This window comes from Stigmatopora nigra, chromosome 11 (assembly GCF_051989575.1).
Source record: "Stigmatopora nigra isolate UIUO_SnigA chromosome 11, RoL_Snig_1.1, whole genome shotgun sequence".
Classification (NCBI taxonomy): domain Eukaryota; kingdom Metazoa; phylum Chordata; class Actinopteri; order Syngnathiformes; family Syngnathidae; genus Stigmatopora; species Stigmatopora nigra.
Genome location: NC_135518.1, coordinates 9,336,311 through 9,352,936, shown reverse-complemented (window position 1 = coordinate 9,352,936; position 16,626 = coordinate 9,336,311). Strand labels below are relative to the sequence as shown.

Below are 16,626 nucleotides of genomic sequence, written 5' to 3'. Positions count from 1 at the left end.
TTTTCCAATGTGAATTGAAGTCATTTTATTTTTAAACAAGCAAGATATGTAAACAAAATCCCATGCTGACCATGGAATACATCAATTGGTCAAACACTTTTGACATATTACAACTCATAGTTGTACAAACAGTACAAGCATTTAGCAATGTGAAAATACTGCCGATTCAATACACGTAATTTCTTGCCGAGAGTTTTAAATTAAATAAGCAAAAAAAAGTGCAATGGGCTAAACAGAAAATGACCTTATGAGGCACAACACAAAAGGAGGTCGGAAGAAAAATCACAGTTTAGCATACGAAGTACACAAAATGTGCTTCATCTTCGTGTTAAATTGGAGCATACTGTTCAAGTTTTAAATAGAATACCTGGTACCCCGCAGTGAGTAAAAAAGTAAGGCGCTGATTTGACAATTCCCATCACTTATTTCTTCTGTTCCAGACGGTTGTAGGGAGGATCCTTTGAGAGACCTGGTAATAAAAGCACAATGCCAACAAACTACTTGGAAACAACTTACGCAACGGAAGCCTACATTATTTGCTGCCACACCAAAAAACCACAAGATCTTTTTCCAAGTGTGGCAACCATCCATTTTTGTAAATAAAATGTACCTTAAAAATGGTTGTCATTTTTACCCACAAGAGGGCACCAGTCTCTAATAGTGCAATTACTAAGTTGATTTTTCATTTTGAATATTGTATACAATATATATACATTTCATTTAAATATGAGAGTAGTGCAATCCCTTACATTTTTGTAATATATAGAAAACATACTTTAGGAAATCTTTGTAGTGGCATTTAAAGTTTTAAATCAAAGAATCACATTTCCTCATAGTAAATGCATCTCACCATATTTCTGTCGAATTTTGTCATGTCTCAGCTGCATTTCCACCCTCCTGTGTTGACAGAAACAAACCAACATGTGACAACAACCCTTGTACACAAATGTATAAATTTAATGAAACTTTACAAACCTCTCTTTCTGGCGGGTGATCCTTTCACGAGTTTTTTGCGCTGCCCTGCCATTTTCTCCATCATCACTGCAAGAGAAGAAAATGTTACTTCTGAATAAATAAATTCTAAGCTGGACCAAAAGGACAAATGAACATTTGTTAAAAGGCCTGTGGGATGCATGAATAATTAGAACTGACACTAACCGTGGCCACTCCTACGACTCACTACAATGGTTATTTGAGCTTTCAACTCATTTGTAAGGCACATTTGAAAGTTCAAACCCTTGCGATGGCCTTTGGTGACAGGCCGTATCAGCCTGCAAAAACAATAAGCATTTGTGCTTCCTCCCGCCACGTGACTCACCTGACTCGCTGATGGCGGCGTCGGCGGCAGCAGCAGCAGAGGCAGCAAACGAGCATGGCGAGGAGTACCAGTCCAACCAGCAAAGACAGCGTGACCAGCATCACCTTAAGGTTGACTACACAGGTTAAAGGTTATGTCCAAGTGCACAACATGTACAGTTAAAGCCAAAATCTCAAAACAAAACTTAAGATTAATAATTTACTTAATAATAACAACAAATATTGATAGATTAAGTCCAAATCACAATGGAGCTGAATAAAACTTGATTAAAATATAAAAACTAAGGTACACACACATTTTGCATTGAATAAAGTATTGTTTATTACCCCAACACAAACCCCATCGAGCCTCCGTTAGGTCACACATGCTGCTTGGTGGCACTATTAAATTCACAGGGTAGTCCATGCACTCTCGGGTGGACTCGCACCACAAACACTGCGGAAAAACATCAGTCAAGATTTAACACGTCCACATAAAAAATAAAAACACACAAAATAGTATGCAGAAAGCAAACTTACGGAAGCATCACGGAGGCACTGCACACAGCTTCTGTTGGACTTGGACACGCACGACGATGCCATGACAGTCACTAAATTAAAGGGAAATCAAGTAATGACAACTATCCGGACTTTTTAACTCATTGCAGCTGAGAACCAATGACAATTGCAACAGCTACTATGACAATGTGGAAAAGCATTTTTTTCTGAAATTCTAGTTGCCTACATTGATTCCAACACCTCAAGTTTTGACTCCTGATCTAATGGAAACTTTTAGTAACTAACTCTACCTAGTGTTTAAAAGGAGAAGTGCAAAAGACTGTAGGCAGAACTTAAGCTTCTTTTGCGGGCATTATGCAATGAGATAGTCAATATCACAAATTAAAGTACTCAAAAATATCGTTTTGGAAAGCTAAGTTTTAGTTTGAACATTAGCGAAAACAGCTGGATTTTGTACCATAAGAGACTGAATTGACAAAGCAATGAAAAGCCATCAGCAGGCGCGTCATGTGATTCAGGGAAAGCAACAAAAAAAACTGTCAAAATCACACTAACCGTAAGGAAGAGTCGTCGTTTGAGCAGCAACAAAGTCGAGCAAAAAGTAAAGAAAGACGCTGTAAGAGGCAGACATGATGACAACGATCCAAGGCGAACAATTTGGCAAAACAAACCAGGGAACGCTCAACTTTCGCTGCTGGGTGGAATGAGGTGACGTCAGACCCAGTCAAAGGCGTGTCACAGTGAAGTTATACATAAGGGCCTTCAATATAGGCTAATATTACTCATATCATTAAAATTCAGCTTATCAAAACATATTAGAATCACTACATTTAGCTCTTGCAGCAGGAGCATATTAAACAAAATCACCAACAAATTATAGATAATGATCAAATCATTAAAAGTTGGACATCTTGATTATAATTTGACTATGCAATATGCATTTAAGTATAAAGTAATTTGATCAGTGCTGTAGCTGTCAGTCAATAATGTTTTTGGCATTAGGTCAGTAAAAGTTCCAAAACAAATATATAAATAGTTAAAATGAAATGATTGCATTTGAAATTCAAATCAAATTGCATTTCAGTATGAATCACTCAATCATAAAATTCCCTGCCATAAATATTCCAGCAAAGAATAAAGAACGCAATATTACATGTTTGCATGTTTTTGTTTTTAAGAAAGGGGCAACAACAAAAAGCCCATTCAAGGCATCTTGTTGAAATACAATAATTTATTAAAGCATCTTTAAATTCTTGGGGGATATAAAACATTCTTTCTAATCATGTCTTGTTGTTGATGTTTCTACTGAAAAACAATCAGATAGGTGAGCATACAGGCATGGTCAATGCCAAAGTCTACCAGAGTCTGGTGTGGCCGCCGGCAGCTACCCAGATCTACGCCACGATGAAAAAAGGATGCAAAGTATATAATACTAAAATCATCAATCTATGTGTCTGGGTTATTATTCGTGTTGCTATTATTCCGAATGACATGTAAGATGTGAGCTGACTGTTGTACATGGAGGGCAACACGTTAGCAAGTTTTAATATTGGACAATTGCTTTACTACAAGGCACACAATTGAGCGCATTAACAGCTTATATATTTCCTGTGAATACCACGTGTGCCCCAGTGCATTCCATCATACTGGCAAAACTCCAACTAAGCCTCCGATTATTCTCAAGTCCATCCACTTTGCAAATAAATTAATACCTCGCCCTCGACGTGGACTAAAAAAAGACAGTAAAAACACTTTAGTATACACACGCAGACACACTTGAAGCTACCGTGTTAGGCTAATTCCGCAATTGGGAGTCTTGGCAAAAAGTGCAGTGGCCATGTCAATCATCTGTTTGCCGGGCTCGTCCTCGTGGGAGAAGTTAAAGGCCTCGGCTGCACAATGACAAGTGATTAGTTTGAAAAAGCGCTCAGTAAGGCAAGCTGTCCCAGTGACATAAGCACATGCACCTGAGGGACTCTCTATTAAGAGAGAACATTCAATAAAAGGGGGGCCCACTTGCAAAAAAAATATTTAGAAAAAATATCTGCAGTATTTCCCCGTAGTGGTTGTGACACACGGTTTGTTGATGTCGAACCTTCCTGTTAAAAGCGCAACTAAATTTCAAATAGTGTGAAAAGGGACCAGTGTACAAATTTGATGCGACATTCAAAGCTTAAAATGGTGCATTTCTATTGTTTCTTTTCGAAGAGACATTGCTGTATGAGTCCGTGTCGCAATTCTCGGTATTTTGTTCCTCTTGGTGAAGCAGAGTATTTTAAAGACAGTGTTCTTGATCCTCATCTAATCCAGTTGCTGCCATAGCTGGACACAGACTTAACACTGCATCGTTTCTTCACAATCATGTTGATGTAGGCTTTCATGATCTTTGTGATCTCACCAACCTGGAAATCAAAAGGCATTAATACACAGTGAAGGAAAAACAATATATGGATTTACTCTGAAAATAACACAAAGGTTTAGTTGTTAAATGTCATAGTGTCATAGCTTTGTTTTTTAGCTGCTATTGTTTTTAAAATGCATTATAGATAAAGTTCAGTTTGGTAATGCCAGAAGGCAATGGCGCACCTGTGGCGTCTCGAAGAGCATTTCTCTCTCATCCACAGTGATTTTATACGTGCAGGGTTGCGGAGCCCCAAAGAAAACAATGTGCTCGTAAGGGAAGGTCTCCAGTGGTTTGGGCTCTCCTCGCTTGTACACCGACACATTTTCAGCACTCACACTCAACCAAAGATCGTGCGGGAAGCCTCCTTCTTTGCACTGGGAACAACCAAATAATAGCAGTTAGGTTGGGAGATGTTGACAAACTTAGACAAAGTGCATTTACCTCTACGTCAAAGAGCGTAGAGCCATAGCCGGTCCACTCCTTGATGATAGTCATGTACTTAAGCATGGCCTGGTGCTGGAGCAGACCTTGCAGACGACACCACTTCTCCACAATACTGGCCCTGGTGGCCGACATCTCCTCCTTGATCCACATCTCCAGCATCTGTTCTTCCTCCATGCGCTGCTTCTTCAGGGAGCCCGTCTTCAAGCCTCGGCGTAGGGTGCCGTCCAGGAAGCTGGTCCTGCGCCGCTCCAGAGTCTGACCCGACCCCGAGGTGGCGCCCACCTTGGTGTACTGAAAGATGCGAGCACGCAGGCGGCCCACGGGGTAGACGCTCTCCAGGCTAAAGGCCGCCCGGGTTTTGTCGCCGTGGAGGAACTGCAGGCGAAGGGCCGCCAGGTGCTGCAGAGTCTCCTCGCGGGCCGGGAAGTGTCCCCTGGTTAAACTCTCGTGGGCCTGAAGTAAGCGAAGAGTTGATGTTAATGCTCAAGGCAACTCAAAGCCGGCCGACTCCTTTGTCAAACTAGTTCACGCTCAATTAGTATATTTCAAAGTCATGCCTATTTGTCAAATTGGGTGAGAGCAAATACCAGTTATACAGTGGTGCATTTGTGCGTGGTCCATTCTAGTAACTCCAAACATAGCAAAAGAAGCATAGTCATATTTCTGATGCAAATTTTAGTCAGGAAAAGAGCACATGATGTATTTGCACTGAAATAAATAGTTGAAATACTAGATTTATTTTATATTCTGCATTCAGCACCATTCCTGGAAGTGCCCTTGTTTTAGTTGGACTTTGTTGAAGGATTAGAACCGCACAAAGATATGTCACCACACACAGTAATAAAATTTTTATGCTGTAGACTGCCAAAGAAAAAAAAAGTGAATGCACCTGCTCAAACATGAAGGCAAACTCTACCCCTTCCTTTGGCATGCTCTCCACATCCAAGAAGCAGTAGAGTTTGAAATAGAGCTTCCACTGGCCTACGTCCTCAGCTTCTACACTGCCAGCCAGTCTAATGAAATTGTACAAAGCAAGTGTTAATGCTGAAACTGCCATTGTGGAATGCTAAAAGAAAGAAAAAAATGGATAACTAACCTTTCAAATTTAGCCAGCACATCTGCAACATGAACTCTGCTTTCTACAGCTCGGTCAATGGTGTTGTTATGCTCAAAAAGAGCAAACATGTTCCTGCTGTCCTCCATTGCCAGACCTCGGATTAGCTTCTCCACCACCTTTGCGCAAAAAGAAGACACTTGCATTAGTCAAACAAGGATTAGGGAATCTTGCCGATTTCTGAACTAGTAGGTGTCCGTACCTCCCCGGCCGTTGTGTGCGAGTTAATGGAGATCTTGCAGGATCCTCCCCCGTGACAGTAGACCGTGGTGGTCATTTCCTGTCGGGTGAGTAGTGCGATAATTTCCTCTTGGGAGGGAACAAACTCTCTGGTCTTAGTCTTCTTCAGTGACTCGCTTATGAAATGAGCAAACAATTCGATCTCAGTGCCTGGGAACAGTTCCTTTATCCTGCAACGGCACACACCAGAAGTTAGAAGAACGGGAAAAACACTCGAAGTCGATCGAGAGGTGAAATTTGGTACCTTTTGAGGTGAAACTTGAGGTAGCGCAGGATGCCGCGGCTGGGCAGGAAGGAGCAGCTCATGCAGGTGAGTAGATGCCAGTGGGCACGGTTGGCGGGGCTGTTTGGGTGCGGGACGTGATTGCTTTGTTTGATCAGCTGACAGTAAACCTCATCTCTGAGTGGCCTCAGATCCTGGCACGTCTGGAGGATGCCTTGGATGATGGGCACGGGGTCCGACACCGCCTCCATTTCTTGGAGGGAGTTAAATATCTTCACTGCTTCGTCTTGCAGGCTGGTGTAGCCCTTCTCCTTTTGCACTGGGAACGGAGATCCCAATAAGACAATGGCGATTTTGGCAGAGAAGGTTGCTAAACTTCTCTTTGGCGTGCCAGTAACTCACAGTGGACGCTGACGTCTCCGTAAGGCAGGGGTAAGAGTGGTGAGTGCAAAGGATGCTGGGTGTATCTCAGGATGGGGTTTCTCCAGTATGTCTGCTCCACAGCCTCGACGTTCAAACTGCTCTCCTGAGAAAGACAAAAAAAGTGTAGTCAGTGCACCAGCATTGGCGTAAATTGACAACAGTTCATCACTGCAGTACTTCCAGTCAAAGGGACAGAGGCAAAGAGTAGTCTTGTCACAACACACATGGTGAGTACCTCACTTTACTACACATTGTGTCCCTGCCATTGATTTGCATGACTGAAAAAAGTTGTTTCACGGATGTTAACGTCACGCAAATGTAATGTATTAGTGAAGCTGTAGTGGATGGAGCATAAAATGGCAACCTTGATGTCCCTGATGAGTTGCTGTGTTGGCGTTTCGATGGGAACTTTGCTGTCGATGGCTCCTTGTATGGCATTAGTCCACCGCATGGCTTCGTTCAGCATTTTGGTGTAAAGGCGATAAGAGTGTTTACGGCCGTGGATGATGATATTCCAATAACCTGGGAAAGAATGAGAGTGGAACGTATGGTACGTGAAAAAGATAAATAAAAAAACGCTGCATTGAAATGATTTTTTTCAAGAAGGAACTGAACTAACCGGATTCCTTAAAAACCTTTTCGTCGGGCTGGACGACAGAACATAGGCTGTTTAGGACTAGTGTTCCCAGTTTGGAGGCACTACGCTCAGGTGACTTGTAGTAGTCCAGCGAGTTGGTGGTTAAGACAAACCAGCGCTTCTTCAGTTTCAGAGACGTGCTTTTTACCCCAGACTTCATCTCTTTATGGAGCCAGCCTATGAGGAAAAAGTTCACATATTGTTTTTTTTACATTTCCTTTCTTTAGTGTTGGGGTAAATAATGTGCGGGAGAGTGGGCTGACCTCTAACTAAAAACTCCTGTCCGTCGCCCCTCGAGTCGCCTTTAGATTTCTGCAGTAATCCGATCCAGTGGTGCATCTCCTCAGGTGTGTCCGTATTGCAGTGGATTACCCGGTTGGCGGTGATAATCACAAATGAGTTTGGTCTAAAAAAAAATAATAAGTCAAGCTATGATTGTCATAGTACTCCAAATGAATCGCCTCCATTTTATGTATTGTATATGGAAAAGTTATATCTGAAGTGGTATAAGTTACAATTTTATGATCCTGCTTACCTGTCTGGGTTATCTGACGCACAAACCGAATCAATCAAGCCCACATCTAGCGTACCCTGGACAGAAAGAAGTACTAGTTGGAGCCTACAAAATGGTGGGAAGGTACGTTGTTGGGCCAGAAGGCTACTAACCACAGCATTCTTTGGGTTGGCCTGTTCGTGGTGCATCTCCATGAGCTGCTCTGGACTGGCGCTGTGGACCCGACTCAGCACACTAAACCAACCACTGGGTGGGACCATGGAGGAGTTTAGGAAGTAAACCAGAGAGAAAAAGTCAGTGCGGTCATTGGAAAATAATACACTGTAGCCTGCATGAAGGTTCATTGGCAACCAAAGGGGAACTTTTTTTCTTTTTCTTTTTGGTGAAAATAAGAAAAGTTGAAGGCTTGATTTATACTGCTTGGAAGCAATGGGCTACAAATAATTCCATTCAACTCTGTTTTTTTTCTTACTCCCTATTCCTTACTTTTACAAACATCATTTAGTGTAAATAAAAATCCCCAAATTCCTTTTCAGCATGCTCTAACCATAAAACAGGCTTAGGGGTGGTATGAGTTGTACCTGGCATCCTCTGGAGATTCCGCATAAATTTGATAAGTCCTCTCTTCTGTGACAATATTGAGTGCATTTTCCTTTTCATGGTTGTCCACTATCTCCCTGAAAAAGGATCCGCAGTTATAATAAGCAAGAAACATCTGTCTATTTATTCAAAGTAACATCAAAAATAGAAACATTCAAGCTAAAAATAGTATTCCGGTTCGAGCTTACTTGGCTGTGCGCACATCGATGGTCCCTTTGAGCTTTTCTTCGCTGTCGTTTTCAAAGTACATGAGTTTGGACTCCCGTAAGACGAACCAACGCATCTTCCAGTTTCGTCTTGACAAGGTGGACATTCCGCCACCTTTCTTGTAAAGCCAGCCGGACTTGACCGAGTCCTGCTTAGCTCGGAACCACATAAAAGTCTCGTCCTTCAGCACGCACCATCGACGACGCCATGGGATCATCAGACCACCTGAAAATAGATGGTAATGTTTGTTCTTGGGACATTAGTGAAGAAGAGAAGTCCTACAAAAAGCCAAATTGCATGGATGGCGTGTTTGTATTACTTTGGATTGGAATTCCAACCTTTTCAACACGGAATGGAACTATTACTCAGTTTACGCCTCTAAAATACTGCATTCTTTCAACCCTTTCACAGGATGCGGTTAGGCATAAACTGTCTCGATGCAGAATAGGGGCGTAAAGTGGCCTTTGTATGGGTCACTGCTTGATATAAAGGGTACTAACACAGCATGTCGGGTGGAGAATTGTGCACATAAAGAAAACATACCGCGCACAAACCACGGAAATATGTGAAAAGTGCACCACACAAGTTGATGTCTGTTCTAGTACCGTGACTGACCTGTGAGAGATAACGTGATGCCATGGGCCGTCTTAAATGCCGGAATTTACAAAAAGAAACAATAAAAGCCACAATGCTAGGGGCTAGTTCCTGGTAACTACATGGCATTTGCAACCTATGATTTGGGAGTAGGGGTATAGTTCCTGTTTGATTAAATCTCCCAAAAGCCAAAGTCAGACATGATAGTCTTTTCTAGGGATGGAAAAGAAAACAATGGCGGTGCGATAGACTAGTGATAACCCACTAGAGGGAGTTCCTTTGGCACTATGGAGAAGGTTCCGTTCTTTTTAAATTGCATGTAACATTTTAAGTAGAATTGGTTTTAAAACAATGATCTGGGTAAAAGATGGACATGTGAAAGAGGATTTTGCAAGCCTACTAACTTTTCATGTAGAGGTAGCCGTGGAAGTAAGGAGGCCCACCGCCATTCAATAGATTCAACCTTCCATTGGAAATCTCCTCATCCGTGTCCACGTAGCCGTCGATGTCCTCATCGCTGTCGATGAACTGAAAAAGAATGGGACAATTTTAGTCTGTGTGGCTTTTGATTAGTGGCTTGCATGCAAGAAGAAACTGTGAAAGAAATCAGAGCACCTGTGAGGTCTGGGCCAAAAATAACTTGTTTTTCTTCCTTGCAAGTGCAAAAAAAACTCTACTTTCCTTTGTCTTTTTGATTTGACAAAATAAGAGAAAGTGAAGGTGTATGATGCAAATCAGTACTAAAGATGAATAGATTTTATAGTTATAAATTGGAGGTAAAGCACAAGTAGTACAAGTACTTTTAGTCTGTCTACATGAAGCGTCAGATTAGTTTTTGGCAAATCTACCATTATTGTGCCTCCCGCCCTCTTGTTTGCCATGTTCTATTTATCTGTTATCTCTTTTTTGCTGTCTTGAGTTTTCTTTGGCATATGAGTAATATGCCTCAACATGCCTTGAGATTACCTGTACTGTGAATTACTGCTTTTTAAACCAAATAAACTTGATTTATCCACACATGAAAAATTCACTGATTGACCTCAGTTGCTTCAATACACTGTTCTGTATATCAACATTCAATTTCACAGAATTCAACCTTATTGGTTATTGATTTGTGTGGATCTTCTAACTATCTTGTTCTTACCGAATCTGAGCTGCCTTTGTAGGAGTCCAGGCTGTGGTGAGTGCAGGACGATTTGCGTAACACATCCTCATCCATAATATGGCCGTCGTTGAGGCTGGCGCCCGAACTCCCGTGAACTTCCTCAAACTCCTCCTGGTCATAATCTGACTCTGCGTCAGGCTGGTTCGAAGAGGACGCTTCCTTTTGCGTGGGTTCCAAGATGGAGCCATTGGTCATCACAGGAGGATCAGAGCAAGGAATGCAGGAGTCCGGTTTACAATTTAATCTGTTGGAAGGAGAAGCATTGGGTGGGCGGACCAGGAGTCCTTCAGAAAATGCTGGTGGAGGAGGAGGGAGACTTTGGAATATGTCCTTGTCTAGAGGGACTGGTGCCAGTGGAGGTAAGTCAGGTAGGGGAACGCATTCGTCCTCAGCGTGGAAACCCTCGTCTACTTCTTCCTCCGCGAGAGGAGCGGTGGATTCCGTCGGGTCATGGAGGTTCTCTTCGCTCGACAGTGACGGCTCCAGTCCGCCAAAGTCTAGAAGCTCCAGAAACTCTGTTGCCACGCGGGAGGCCTCCTTTTCCAGCCTGTAGATCTCAGCCTCCCGCCTCTGCCGTTGATCCTCGCGAGAGATCTCGCCTAAGAGGGATACGCCGTCTTCCTGCTGCTTCTGCAGGCGTTCGATTTCTCTCTCCAGTCGTAGGATCTCTTCCATCTGACGGCTCTCCTCTTCAGTGGTGTGGTTGTTGGACAAGCTCTGAGACAGCGCCTTCTGGAGAGAAGATAACCATGGATGGAAAACAATGCTTATGAGTTTTGTGTTTATACCACGGAACTTGCATTTTCTTCAGTTTGACGTATTCAGGGAAAATATTTGATTAATTTTTAGGCAATAGTCTGAAATATCCAGCCACAAGTCAGGCCTTCAAAATCAGCAAAACATTCCCACATCAAATCTTGTGCTTTGTTATTGAGTGAAACTGTTAAAATAAGCAGTTATACACCCAGAGAAAGTGATACAAGTAGACTATGTTATTTTACTCCTTTCAGTTGTCTTTAACTTTAAAATGTTCCACATCCCAACAGAGACTGATAGAAATCTACTAGCCAATTGAGTCTCTATACCTGAAGGGAGCCAAGGCAGATATTTTACAAGAGAATAATCTCATATCACAAATAGTACTGAAATAATGATGACAGAGTGGAACTGAATGTTTCCACCTGTCTCTACATGTCGCTGACAAAGATAGATAGATGAAAATAGGTACATTATTTGTGGTGATTAAAAAAATGGATGCCCCAATTAAGTGTCATTAGATAATTTACCGCAGTACAGTGGTTTAGAATCACTGCTCAGTGTGATTAATTATAAAACACAAAAGTCTTTTTTTTTGCTGCTGGCGTTGAGGAGCAGACAATAAATCAACAGATTGGCTCAGAAGGTCACGTAACAAGCTGGCATGGCTTCTTGCTGCTCGGTGGGTTTTATTTGGCATCGTATAAATTATCTGAGCCAGTTGGAAGGAGAAAAAATGGTCTGAGTCATACTGGGTAATAGCTCCAAAGTAGTGAGCTTCTTTTTTTGTGCACAGAACCAATTGCTGCACCAATCCCCAAGTTTTTCTTCATTAAAAAAACACTTTCACACAAAAAAAAATGAATTGAATGAGGGTTCTCACCTTCTGGCAAGCACCGTTTGGCACCAGTGAGTTTCTGAGGACATAATAAAAGACAAAAGGGGATTAAAAGACTGCGTATGGTTTTACGTAACTTTGACTGGAAGGAAAAAAATTAAAAAACGTATAGCATACAAACACTGATTTGGAAAGTAACATTAAAAGTTTTTTTAAAGCGAGAGTGAGCAGGTTGCTAAGTCATACTGCAATCATTTCAAAGTCAATTCTAAAGGCACTTTCACAAAATTACCTTTTAACGTCCCCATTTGCCAGCTTCTTCTGCTCCTCCTCTTTCTCCCTAATAAACTTTTGTTCCTCCTCAGCTTTCTTCTTCAGCTCCTCATCCAGGAGTCGCCGTCTTTCCTCCTCCTCCTTTTTCTCCTCCATCTTCCTCCTCTCCATTTCCTCCTCTATGCGTCTCCTTTCTTCTTCCTCCCTGCGCCTCTCTTCCTCCTCTCTGAGCTGCCGACAGAGAGACCGGGCCAGCTGGCCTCGGTGGTGCTTCTGAAGGACGACGGAAGCCGAGCGCAGGCGCAGGAAACTTCGCCTCCAGAAATGAGCACGGTAGTTCTTTTGGATGGTGACGGCGCTGGCCAGGGCCCTTTTGTACTGCTTCCTGATGACCAAAAAACACATTTGGAGAGAAATTTAAGCCTAACTTTTAGCAAAGTTTATCCATTACACATATCAGATAGGCAAATATTTTTTCACTGGATTCACCCATTTTTGTCCTGATTCCCAAAGGTTTTTTTATGCAAATTTCTGATCAAACCCTGTGTCAAACACAATTCATATCAAAATAAAACGTAGTATTGATACATTATCAACAGTATTGGAATCGTGATCAGATTTTTGATAAAGGCAACAATGAATTGTTGTTAAAAACTGTTTTCCCAAAACATTCGGCCTAGGAAGGTCTTTTGGTGTAGAGAATTGATAAATATTGAAGTAGGGTGATGGATTTGAGGGTGACTGTAGAGGGGGCGTTGAAAAGTAATCTCGCCCAAGGTGTAGGAATGCTGATTTATCTCCAACTTTGTCTTTTTAAGGCTCTATTTAGGTATCACTCAATCTTTCTATCTGAGCTCCATCCATCTCTGGGCTGAAGCCTAGCCGACAACATGGCGTGTCACCACAAGCATATTTGTGACGTGGCGGGCCCGGCGCCCACTGGCATCCTGGGTTTAAATAAACAGGGCACATAGCGCTGTGTGTTTACAGTCTGATGAGCATGCGGTTGTGTGGGCTGTTGTGTTTAGGCCAGTGACTAAGTCGAATCGCCCGCACGCACAAGCGCGCGCACTGGACACGCTCACGCGCCATAAACATGTCAAGGGCCCACACACAATGCGTTGACCCTTTCACCCGCCGTTTGGCCCCCCGTTTCTGTCGTAATCACGCCATTGGCCTGTGACTCATCTGGGGACGGAGATACTGTTACATATAATAACACAAAGGCTGCACTTGTGGCTGTGTGAACTTTTCGGGTTCCTCTTTCTTTGTAGCCACATCTGAAGGCAGCATAATAGAAATCTTGTAATGGACTATGACTCACCACTGTAAGTGCTATGAACATTTGTATCAAATAGAATAAGAATTTCAGGTGTGTAAGGAACTCATTATGCATTTTAATGACCATGTTGGGAGATTTGGTTATTAAAACAATGTGTGTTTAAGGATATTTACACAGTTGCAGTGTTTCCCAACTCAACCACAATTATTGGTTAAGAAGTCATACATTTTAATATTCTGCGAGAAAGATCGTGCAATTGCGAGGATTTAGGGAAATATTATGAGATTAAAGTTGTAAAATGTAGAAAATGGGTAATATTATGAGATTGAATTTGTTTTCCTGCTCATTTTCATCATGTGAGCTGCAGATTGTTTGGTTTGAGTGGCATTAATATTTTTCGTACAAAAAAATTCAACATGATAGTACATTTTCAAAAGATGAACCACAACGTTTGTCATTTGTTATCCCCCACACAAAGCCGTTTTGTTTTACTTACACCGTTATATCACAATTGCACCATGTCTAGACTTAAACTCTTTTGGCAAGCTCACCAAGCAGCTGTTCCAGTCGAATTGTTTTGTTTTCAATTAAATATAATTAAAGTATTCTGAAAGTGTCAATCAGATGTGAGCATTATCCTCGTAAAGGCCGACATTTTTAATATAATGGAAAAATTGAAACTTAGGTGAGTTGTCAATGATGACCAGCTCGAGGGTATATTCTTGATATTCTTGTACTAGTACGCTCTTTTTACCTCTAGAAGTTCTCTGAACTACTAATTGATTGCTCCATGTTAGCTACGCATGAGGCAAATTGACGAGTTGGCGTTTTTGCCTACTTGCAGGGTCCAAGAGGGTACTAGTGCCTGACACATGATAAATAATTGGGTTCTGTTAATGATTCTAGTGCTGCACAGTACTTTCCTAGTCATGTAGTAGTAGAAAAAGTAACTAGTAAGATAGTTTTTTAAGTAGTGTGCATCTATTGCTCTAATAACTTATTTTTTGGGGGTCGGTTGCTATGTCAACAATAATCAATACAACATTTTACATAGAAATCAAACAGACAAAAAGATTTAGACTAGAAGCCATGATGATAAAAACGGAATGAAAGCAAACTTAAAAACCAACAATAAATGTGCACGAACTATTTAAAGAACTACTATATTACTTAAATAGATACATACTATAATTTAATATAACAATCACGTGTAGCCTTAAATTTTGACATCTTTTTAGTGAGTTGGTCATTCTACCATGGCAAAATTTGCAGTTCTAGTAAGGCAAAGATGCTTCATTTATATACAAGTTGGATATCAAACGGGAAGTACATTTTCGCTATCCTACTCGTGCATAGAATTGTCATATTAGTAAAGCCAATTAAAGTGCCACATATTGGATATGGACTAAATACTCAAAGAGTTTGCCATAGAAGCACACTTGTCATCATGCACAAACTGTTAATGCTGAATAGGCAGCTGCCTTTGTCAGGTAGAGGCAACTCTGCACTCACATGATTTTGATTTATTAACCTCCACTAGACGAGTACATCCATTGTAGCAGAGATTCAATGAAAACTCCTGATTCCAACTTTTTAGTTTTTTTTTTTGCCTGATCCTAGTAAGCAGCACATGCACAAACATGCCCAAAGGCATGCACATAATCCCCCCTCCCACCCACCCACCTTCCCCTCTACACGCACTTGACTAAACAAACCCTGACAACTGTCACTGCCACTCACCTTGCCACATAACTGAGGATGTGGGCGCGGATCACCATGCCAGCCCTGTGCCGCACCTCCTCCCTCTCCTTCTCCAGTCTTTGCTCCAGGGCCTCCTTCAGGAACACCTGCGGGAGCAGCAAACAGTGGACAGGGAAGGAGGGGGTTACTTCCTTTTTCCCTCCACTCTCTGGTGCAGACTAAGGGGTTCAGAAAGCTCGTGGCCACCCTCCTCCGTCCTGCAAAAGTAGCACTGCGGAGCTGCTGCGTTTGACGCTGTCCTGACTGCTGCAGCACAGCTTCATTGTGTGCACTTCCTGAGCATTTCCCCGCGACTGGCGTGCACAGGCAGTCGGGGAAGGGAAAGGGAGGGATAGAAGGAGGGTAGGAGGGAGAGAGATGGTGGCGCCGGTCCAGAAAAAGGCAAGCCACACCCCTGCTTGCTCTTAGGAAGGAGTTTGGTTAACCCACTGCATGCTCAGAGGGAGTTTTGGAAAGGACATGGGATATAGAGCGGTGGGTAGCAAACGTATGGCCCCACGGGCCCGGAGCGGCCAGCTTGTGGTCCGATCCGGCCCACGGGGTTGGTCTGGCTGAAAGGCTTTTCATTTTAAAATGTTCATATTTGCTCTTTTGACCGATGGAGTCAATAAAAAAACTATTCAAAACTATTATTCTGCACTTTCTAGGGTCAGTTGCATCAAGAAACTAAAGATTAATATCTATAGAAAGTATAAATATGTTTGATTTGTATTATTAAGTTAATGTGGGTATGAAATCAACTGGATTTCCTTTTCAAATGATACATTTTTGGTGATAAACAAGGGTGGATGGATTTCTTAGTAACTCATTGGCTGCTATACTATCATGCTTCACCCACTGCTATCATTATTATGGGGTTTAAACTTTTCTATAAAAAAAACTAGCACTTTTCCACCTGTTCCCAACATTTCCCACAAAGTGTTGGAATGACCAAGCAATTTACTGGCAGTTATTTGGCATCTGAGTAAATAAAGCAAGGCCCTGGATGTCATTCGGGTTGGTTTCCAATTGCGGTTTATGTCCCAGATGTGGCAGCAATCAAAGGATCTCACAGCTGCAGGAGTGGAAGAGGAAGCTCCTGCTCCGTTCACATCCTAACTCCCCCCCTCCATCTCTACACACACCTAATCCACGACACTGCGAGCCCTCGTTTCGGCCCTCGTGCTTCCTCCGCAATACAATCGGCGAGTGTATAATTACACAGATTGTTCCACCTTCAGAGGAAACTCTTTCTGTCATAGCCCCTTTCCCACAGGCGATAAAACATTCCCACCTCAAAACATGACCATGTGCACCATAGGACTCACAACCGCACTATAAAGCGAAGCAATACTGG

General features: G+C 42.3%; 2 protein-coding genes across 3 annotated transcripts in view; both read right to left on the bottom strand.

The window, feature by feature from the left end:
• Window positions 1-10: 10 nt before the first annotated feature.
• Window positions 11-2,766, bottom strand: LOC144203846 (pituitary tumor-transforming gene 1 protein-interacting protein-like). Of its 2 annotated transcripts, XR_013327773.1 has the most exons (8): window positions 2,371-2,766; window positions 1,837-1,907; window positions 1,645-1,753; window positions 1,319-1,433; window positions 976-1,041; window positions 851-897; window positions 368-469; window positions 11-244 (listed from the first exon to the last, which is right to left on the bottom strand). XR_013327773.1 is itself a non-coding variant. In XM_077727384.1 (7 exons), exons 1-7 carry the CDS (start codon window positions 2,444-2,446, stop codon window positions 423-425), a joined length of 531 nt encoding a protein of 176 aa, XP_077583510.1. In that variant the 5' UTR covers window positions 2,447-2,759; the 3' UTR covers window positions 11-422. The 2 variants fall into 2 exon arrangements, 1 of the variants encoding a protein (XP_077583510.1); XM_077727384.1 differs by having other exon boundaries at window positions 11-469; window positions 2,371-2,759.
• Window positions 2,767-3,028: 262 nt separating this feature from the next.
• The window catches only part of myo10l3 (myosin X, like 3), a 37,934-nt gene continuing 24,336 nt past the window's right edge, over window positions 3,029-16,626 (bottom strand). The window contains exons 22-41 of the mRNA XM_077727386.1: window positions 15,270-15,376; window positions 12,267-12,632; window positions 12,020-12,053; window positions 10,360-11,112; window positions 9,620-9,743; window positions 8,603-8,846; window positions 8,396-8,491; window positions 7,967-8,060; window positions 7,836-7,891; window positions 7,564-7,706; window positions 7,283-7,477; window positions 7,028-7,185; window positions 6,643-6,766; window positions 6,262-6,559; window positions 5,980-6,187; window positions 5,760-5,896; window positions 5,553-5,676; window positions 4,661-5,116; window positions 4,402-4,593; window positions 3,029-4,217 (exon numbers count right to left, since the gene is read on the bottom strand). Coding sequence (XP_077583512.1) covers window positions 4,113-4,217; window positions 4,402-4,593; window positions 4,661-5,116; window positions 5,553-5,676; window positions 5,760-5,896; window positions 5,980-6,187; window positions 6,262-6,559; window positions 6,643-6,766; window positions 7,028-7,185; window positions 7,283-7,477; window positions 7,564-7,706; window positions 7,836-7,891; window positions 7,967-8,060; window positions 8,396-8,491; window positions 8,603-8,846; window positions 9,620-9,743; window positions 10,360-11,112; window positions 12,020-12,053; window positions 12,267-12,632; window positions 15,270-15,376 — 4,014 coding nt within the window. The 3' untranslated portion in view covers window positions 3,029-4,112. The remainder of the gene's footprint in view (window positions 4,218-4,401; window positions 4,594-4,660; window positions 5,117-5,552; window positions 5,677-5,759; window positions 5,897-5,979; window positions 6,188-6,261; window positions 6,560-6,642; window positions 6,767-7,027; window positions 7,186-7,282; window positions 7,478-7,563; window positions 7,707-7,835; window positions 7,892-7,966; window positions 8,061-8,395; window positions 8,492-8,602; window positions 8,847-9,619; window positions 9,744-10,359; window positions 11,113-12,019; window positions 12,054-12,266; window positions 12,633-15,269; window positions 15,377-16,626) is intronic.